The following is an 8,785-nucleotide window of genomic DNA, read 5'->3' as shown; positions in this document are numbered from 1 at the left end:
TTATCTCTTATCTCTTGTCTTCTTTTGTGACAGCATTTGGTTTCACGTGTCACAGAGTGGCTCATCGTGGTCACAGAGCAGGAAACCAACACAGACAGCAAGTGCATTCCTCCCAAGACCTTACAGAAAGCCAATCTGGAAAACATTTCTACCACTGGCATCCTGTGATTTAAAGCCTATATTGTAGCCCCGGCTTCATATGGCTTTATTTGTTTATAGTGTATTGACTGTTCTGCACATCTGTTGCAGCTTATGGAGTTTGAAAACATAGCCTCATTTTTTCCTTTTAGCTGCTACACTGTTTCTTCAGTAACAGTACATTGCAATCACCATATATCTGCTGGTGTCATAGATTATTTCTGACAGCAGTGTGTATTTTGGTTTAGCTTGCAAGTGTGTTTTAACTAGATTTGAGTATTGAATTTTTTTTAGTTCCATGCATTATGTGTATACAACTCTGAGCGTGTGTGTTAAATGCTTTCTGAAGTGTATGATAGAGTGTCTCAGGAGAATATAGGCATCCAGGCTCAATATCAAAAGACAAGCGTTGTGCTTTTTTGCTCATACTTTCTCACGAGGAGTCCCCTTTAGACGTACCCTGTACTTTAAAGACCACAGAAATTCTGCTTACTTACTTAAGCCCTTCGCTCCTCTGGGGAGCATAGGCCATTGACAAATGTCCTCCACCTCACTCGGTAGCAGAAATCCTGAGCTGTTGCCAAACATTTTTGCACTTTCACGCAAGTATGCGCTTTCCATTTTCTTTCCTTTCCTTTCCTTTTTTTTTTTTTTCTCCGCTGCAGTGACACCCTTTTTTATACTATGAAAGCATACACATGCATTCACACGTACAGACCTCAACCAGAAAACAACAAACTGTTCAAAAAAATTACTATGACACTACAACCTGTTTTCTCAGCGCAGGAACCATTAGAACAGATTTATAATGGGCAGCTACTATAACCAGTTTCTTCAGGGCATACCAAAGACTATACTTTAGACTATGAGGGTGATGTTATTAATTTGATGACTCATGAGCACAATGTCTTAAATATGTCATTGAGCATTACCAGGGATGTTCCTTCTGCTGATGTAGATGCATCCAACAGCTTGGCTTGAACCTAACCCAAATATTTCACGTCTTGGATGTGTTTTAGGTAAAAGATAACAAGTGTTTTATCCAAGAAGTCTTATTTTAAGTTAATGAAAGTTTAAGCTGCTAATTGGACACTAATCCAGGATCAGTAGGCTATTTTAAATGGCAGGTCCTCCTCACTATTATTATTCTGCCAATAACAAATATTTTTCTATTTTCCGTACACAGAACTTAATGTTTTACAGATAAACTGATAAGGTCAACATCTTATGAAAGGCAGTGAGTCATTATCAATTTTTATGGCTGTGTTTAAAATGTAAAACCTTCAATATGTTGTGCAGTACCAAAACCGTTGGCTATTTATTCTGTCTGAGAACAAGAGTCCACTAGCAATGGATTATTTGTGAGAGCCCCAGGCAGAGCTTTGAACAGGAAGTTGTAAAACAGCGACTCTCCCAATGTGATGATCTTTTGTGGGACTAGAAATTCTTGGCCACCCGTTCATAATTAACAATATAGCTTCAGTGATTCATGGTGCTGTTTTGACTTAAGTCACAGGAACAAGCAAAAAGCATTCGACATGCCCTGTTAAATTAATGGTGAGGATATTTTTTAAAGTACTCATTAAAAGCGTGTTCTTAATTTAATTTTGGTTAATTTATTTGCACAAACACATGCAGACACACACAGTCACAGAAACACATACACGTTGTAATGCACGTTTTATGGAGCTTTGAAAATGAGAGCCATAAATCCCACAAAGCTCACCGATTGGCTACGTAGGAGGGAGCCTGTCTTGAAGTGATTTCAGGAGTGCAGGAGAGGGGAGCTGAGAAGAAGGGGAAGTTAGGAAAGGTTTGGGGGGAGGAGGTGGAGGAGGAGGAGGAGGAGGAGTAGTGGGAGGGGATTTAATTTCAAACTGCAGCATGAGTTGACCGTTACCTCTCTGTGGTCCAAGCGGTGAGGTCTCTACCCTCGAGTGAGCGGGAAGAAGAAAAAGGGAAGAAAAACTGTAATGAAGGAGAGGAAAAGGAAGTGACCCAACTCTTTAGCGAACACCTCCGCACTTGATGGACTGAAAAAAAAAGAAAAAAATCAAACCTTACTTTATGGCACTACTTGTTCTCTCTTGACTAGATCCTTGCTTGTGTTGAATCAATTCTCAAATGTACGTCGCTTTAAATTGTAAATTGCAATTAAAGTGCTGGATTGATGAAGTCACCGCTTCCCAAAAAATAATGTGCGTCAGGGAAGTCCCTGTATGGGTTCTTTTCACGGTCTCAGAGTGCAATTTATGCTCTGAGCATGTCTGTGTCGTGACCTACAGGATCACCGCATGGCCCTGCAGATGTTCCATACACACCCTCAGGCAGCAGTGCTGAACAGACACTTTTTGTCACCGACACATCCTGACCCTTTGCCCTCTATCTGCATCACATTGTCGCAGCCTCTCACATGATCTCCTTCTCTCCGATTCCAGTTTGTGGTCAAACTGATCGAATAAATGAAGAATGCTCATGCTGTCTCTTTCAGCCTGTTTCCAAGTCATGCTTGTAATTATATTTTAAGCCAGAAGATGGCACCACTTGACTGGTGTGCTATCTAGATTAACCCACTGGACATTATCCTCAGCAGTACATTATTAAACACTTTGATTATTCATTTCCTGATACTGGATTTTTTTTGTGGAATTTCTACCTACATATATTTACAGAATCTAATTGTGAGGTAGTGAGCAATAAAGTCAGTTAATGCTATAGAGTCTGCAAATGACAACATCTTTGCCAGTGGACAAAAGAAAAATAACTACAGAAAACCGGGGAAATCAAATGCTGTCATGGATTAGCTCATTCAGTAAATCCTGAAACAAGTTGTTACTGATAGAGGCTGAGCTGTGGTCATTTGAGATTTATTCCATATAGTTCCCCCTGGTTTGGACAGCTGCCTCTTGTCCTTGGCAGGAACAAACATATCAGAGCATGTTTGATTGTGTGCACTCTGATAATGCAGTATGCATTTAATTAAAGCAGCAAGAGACTGATGCACACAGATCTCAACAGCCTCACTGTTTTCCAGTGGTGCTTAAGGGAATTTGATGCTTGATTGCACAGTAGAAAGAGTGTACATTATGGAGGAGGAAAAACCAAAGGTATGACACATCTATATCTTTATCCACTGTGCATTTGAAGTTATTGAGATTGGCTGCTGGTGTTCTTCCAAGCTGAAAGGAACCACAACTTAGGAAAAAAACAAACAAACCACTCTGTATAAAATATCAAGAAAGGAAGGCAAACAAAGAGAATGAAAGTATCTACTATATTATCGTGCAATCCTATACAATGATCATTATATATAAGCTTTAGTTGGGTAGCAGTGCTATTTTACTGGCATGGCTATTAACGATTCCCATTGTTGATGACTCTGTTTTAAATGTTAATCATTTCTAAGAAAATTGTGATCCCAAAATTTTGAAGTGGTGTCTTCAGTTGTTTTGTCCAACAAACAGTCCAAAATCAACAATGAATATTTGGCATTCTTGTTGTATAAAAGAATTAAATGATTAATCGGTTATCAAACTTGTTGATTACTTCTTTGTCAGTCGAGTAATTGATCAATCAGCAAAATGTTTTGGCACTAATATGTTGTACAGGTGTTCCTGTTGTTGCGTCAACCGCTGATTATATGTATATACTGTATGTTTGAAAGCTCTATATCTTTGACATGGTAACCCATTTACTGCCACTCTGAGCTTGAGGACACGGAATCAGACCCATGTCTATTGACTATTAACACACACTCTGCTGTGTTGTTCAGCCTTTTCCAAGGCCTTTTCCATTCAACATTTATTTAGTTACAGCCACGCTTTGAATTATTCCTCAAGATCTGCAGTCTGTGTGTAAGGTCCATTTTCCTTCCTGAATCAAATATTCTGGGCAGCAGAAGAAGCTGAGGATCTGGCGGCGTGCAAGCCGTGATTTCACAGGAATGATTATTTTACTCTACGTAACATATATAATATATTTACATCAATCATGCGTTAAAGCAGAATGAGTTATTATGACAACTGTCAGGGACTGATAGAAGAATAATGGATCTCTAATGGCTGTAGTAGCTCCATAAACCTGTCTGGTACCATCCAACCACACGGCCTATCAAGAAGATATCCTGCGGCTTGCTCAGCTGTCAGTAGAGGAGGTTTGAGTCCTAATGATACTCCTTTCTCTCTCTCTCTCTCTCTCTCTCTCTCTCTCTCTCTCTCTCTCTCTCTCTCGTGTGTGTGTGTGAGAAGAAAGTGAGGGGGATTGCTGGCTGCTGAGTGTAGGCACTCTGACAAGCAAAGAGAGAAGAGGAAAGACAGAAAGAGGGTTTAGAGCCTGGCAGGTGTACAGAGGACCCTTCGATACACTGATGACACCCCCACCCCCCACCCCCCCACCCCCTCACCTGGATCCTGGATCTGACAGGTATGGGTTGGGAGGCCAGGGTGCTCACACAACCTTCCTCCTCCTCCTACTCCCACTCTCCCTCCCTCTACTCTGCTTGCCCAGAGCCCCGAGGGTTAAATATGAATAATGAATTCTGGCTCCTTATGGCAAGTGCTCAGGAACCTCTATATGCTGCTCACATGCCATACCAAATACTGTCACAGTACATCGCATGGGCTTGTGTCTTTATGCAATTCAAAGGGATTTAATAATTTTCTCCAAGCTTGGCGTCTCTCTTGTATCAAATGTGCTATTCCCACCTTGTGGTGCTACATTTTGCATCGTTAAACATCAGATTTCCTTAAAAAACAGATATTCCACAAGCCTTGTTGCTTTCAAGAGTACACTGAACTCCTTTTCATTCTATTTTTAGGGTAACCTTGTGATATGTGGCCAGGGACAACAGATGGAAATTAGCCTTCTAGGCTGACTCTGGCTCATTTACAGTTCTTTTTTTTTCTATTGATCAATGAGCACTGTTCTGTCAAATAATGGAATAAAAAAGTAAGATAAAAAAACAGAATCACCTTTTCATTATTGAACTACTATCAATACATTTGTTCTTCCTTTTCTGAGGAAGATAAACAAGCTTGAAGTGATTGTTGATCCTCCTTTTGCTGACTTCAGGGAAAAAAAAGGTTTTTTTCAGTGTGTTCTGGAAACACAGCACCCTCTCTCTGCAGCTCTGTAAAGCAATCCAGCAGATGTACCTTTAAATCCAACCTGGTAGCACACTACCAAATATCTGCCAAATGTAGAGAGTCTGTAACCTTCTCAGAAAGGATCTTAATCTTTACAGTAATTATACCTTTACAATATGATGTCCAAAAAATACTATTTAGTGATCTTAAAATACTACATGTAACACATTTTCACGGTTTCACTGAGGCACTGTGATTATTATTTCTATTCCAACAGCAAAAAATTAATTTTTATAACAAAAATATTGAGGATCCATCTAGTAGACATTGTTAAGGGTTGCTATCCTTTAAGATGTATCATGATATATTGATGTTGTGGTATAAGTTGGTATGTAAGTGAAGGTGTCATTTTTTTAATCTAATAACACATATCTAATCAATACACAGCTGGAACTCAGCTTGTTTCACCTATTGTATTTTCAATTAGACGTGGGTGTAGGGCTAACATCCTTTGTGCATGTGGCCAACAACTGTATTAATTTCTCAGTCCAAAGGCCAAATGATGGATGAAACCCCCTGAGATTTCAGTTTATCTCTGACATCATAGGCATTAGAGCCTTCCATTGAAAACTCAATAACAGTTTAACTATTAAATTAGCATGCTAGTGGTCCACTAACATAATAAGAATAGATTATCCTGTTATGTGCGGCAGAGCTCAGATTGGCTTGAAAAGTGACCTCACCTTTAACAGCAGCTGCATTTGGTATCCACAAAATACAAAATGGAGAAACTCAATGGCCATTAAAGATGAGTCATGTAAGGCTTTTTTTGTCAATCCGCTGTGTTTTATATTGTATTATAGTACGATGCAATACTCTAAAATGCTGTGCAAATCTGTATCATTACTAATTTGCAACATAAATGCATGGCTGTGCGATATAAAACAGGAATTTACTTTCCACAAGAATGCAATCTACCAGGGCTTCAATTTAGGATTTGGCACATTCTTTAATATAGAGGAATTATGTTCAGCATTATTATTCAGAATTTTGCATCATCACAAAAGAAACCAGGAGAAAGCTTTTTCTTTTATCAGCTGCGCATTTAATGTATAACAACAGTACAAAGTGAATCTTTTGCTTGCAAAATAGGAGTGTTTTTTATGTACAATATTTATACAATAATATATAGTTTAGAAAACATTACAGTTTAAACATCTGACAGTTTATTGCACAACACATTTATAAATTATCATCAAACCACACATGAAACAGATGAGTTCTCTGTCATATTTCAACACTTAACAGGAAATGTATTTATTATTTATTTTATTTTATCTCGTTCCTCTAGATTAACATGAATCAAGGTCCTTTGGGGAGTACATTTAACCCCATTGATACTGAAATGGTAAAAAGAGCAGCGCTCCAGAATAGACAGTCATGGTCACTTTTGAAATAGCAGTGAAATAGCCTCAAGCACAGAAAGAAGTACATCTTTCATCATCGCAATTGGTGAATCACAAACAGTCAAAATAAAACCCTGAATCAACGCGATGCCTCGGAATGAATTTTTCATCATGATAAGTATTTTGAAGTTTAGATATGGCACTCTATAAATACAGCAGCAAGGAGACAACAAGCAGTCAGGTAAAATGTACATCGGAAACTCAAAATTAAAACGTGTGAATTATTAATGAAACATGGAAACAGTCAGGATGCAAAGCGAAGATTGTGCTGTGAAGCAATTCAACGTTTAATGAATGAACTTTACAAGGACCAAATGCTGATCCAAACACATATATCATCATAGATCCACTCTGTGTACAAAATGTAAGGAACACCCACTTTTCACTGAGCTGCAGACTCTCTTGCAACTCCAACATCTCAAATGTCTCCAGGGTTGGAAATTCTTCAGCTTGTTTCCGAACTTAAATTTCTGAGTTACCTTCAAAGTGGATTTATTGGGAAAATCAATAAGGCATCAAAGCCTTCATCTAACTTAATCTCGCCAGATAACTTCACAGGAGCAGCAGGTGTTCTTAATATCTCGTACACTCGGTGCATTTCAAGTATCACGCTCAATGTAAACAATGACTGATGAGACGGGGAAGGTGGGGGAGCGGCGCTGTTGGCCGGGGTTAGGCTAATCTGATCCACGATCAGGCTTATAGCATCATTAATCATGCTTTCTGCTACAGTTCAATTTGGTCTCCACTTATCTTTGAATGGCTGAATTAGTGGTCTATAGATCATCACTGTACAAAATTTCCTATCTCAAATGGGATCTTTCTGTACAATGGCATGTATTATTAATAGCTTCTTCAGGAGGATTTAATATGAATGAAACATGAGACATATTATATTTGGCACAAAAAGCCAGGGATTGGGTCTGGAAATATCTCTACATATATTTCAAATTTGAAAGTAATGCCATCTCAGTGTTGGATTATTAAAGAGCTGGACCCTAAACTTGTCATTGACAAATGTTGCGTATACTGTTTTCAATCCCTTGCAGAAACGTAATTGAGAAAATCTTCATTAAACAAAGAAACATCCCATGACGAGGAGCTTCAAGTGGGAAGATGTTTCCAGAGTCTTTAGTTTTCTCCTTTTATAAACCTTTAAAAGGCAAAAAGAAAAGGCTTAACAACACAAAGTTACACATCTCTGCTCCAAATGGCTCCAAATGGCAATGTCACTTTAAGTCTGTGATATGTAGTGCGAAATGTCCTTCATCTTTGACATATAAAAAGTACTTTGAGTCTTGTCTCAGCACATGTGCCGTCCCATTAAATTGGCTCCTGTCTTTGTTGAGCTCCTCCAGTGACTTTTCAAGTTGAGTCATTCTTTATTAAGTGCTGTTCTCTTCAGAGCACCAGCCATGCCACACACACATTTAGTATAAGCACCAACTACAAAGACAAACCATTACCCAGCGGAAAAGAATTGGCGGCAAATTCAGCAACCGTGATGGCCCAAATCCCCCTGTCTTTCTCTCTCTCTCTCTCTATAGGAGCGTTTTAGAAGTTGGATGTTTGCCTGCTGGAGTTTCTTCTGAAAAAACGATGACATTGGTTTCAAAAATCGTGCTTTGGGACGATCTGCTGTTTGATGCGGTCTGTGGTTTGTTTGTGTATGTACATTTGTATGTGTGTGTATGTAACTCTTTGTGAATGTATTGTCAATTCGTTCATACAGTAGGTCCATAAAGGTTGTGAATATGTGTGTTTTACGTGTGAATGTAAATGTGCACACACATGCACATGATGTACACATGTGAGTGTCATTTGCCTTGACTATGGGCTTTTAACTCCTCAACAGTATATGTTTCCATGTGTGTGTTTGCATGTACAGTGTGTGCATATAGTATGTGAGTGAGTGAGTGTGTGTGTGTATGTCTGTGTGTGTCTCTGTGTGTGTGTGTGTGTGTCTCAGCTCTCTGTAGACATGGCTGAGATGATCTGCTCCACTTTATATGCCAACTTCTGCTTCTGGGCCTGTTCATCCTGTTCCAGTGCCTCTGTGATCTAACACAAAGAAACACACACACACATGGGTGCATT

At 39.0% G+C, this 8,785-nt stretch overlaps 1 protein-coding gene and 1 long non-coding RNA gene across 5 annotated transcripts in view; one reads left to right on the top strand and one right to left on the bottom strand.

Moving 5' to 3' along the window:
- The window catches only part of LOC137181141 (uncharacterized), a 113,060-nt gene that overhangs the window by 25,343 nt on the left and 78,932 nt on the right, over positions 1-8,785 (top strand). The window lies entirely within an intron of this gene.
- The window catches only part of LOC137181136 (plexin-A2-like), a 78,831-nt gene continuing 76,361 nt past the window's right edge, over positions 6,316-8,785 (bottom strand). For both annotated transcript variants that reach the window (XM_067586556.1, XM_067586557.1), the window contains one exon: positions 6,316-8,749. In XM_067586556.1, the coding sequence (XP_067442657.1) occupies positions 8,654-8,749 (96 nt within the window). In that variant the 3' untranslated portion in view covers positions 6,316-8,653. The remainder of the gene's footprint in view (positions 8,750-8,785) is intronic.

The sequence above is a fragment of the Thunnus thynnus genome, chromosome 4 (assembly GCF_963924715.1).
Source record: "Thunnus thynnus chromosome 4, fThuThy2.1, whole genome shotgun sequence".
Taxonomy (NCBI): domain Eukaryota; kingdom Metazoa; phylum Chordata; class Actinopteri; order Scombriformes; family Scombridae; genus Thunnus; species Thunnus thynnus.
This window is presented reverse-complemented; position numbering and strand designations above follow the sequence as displayed.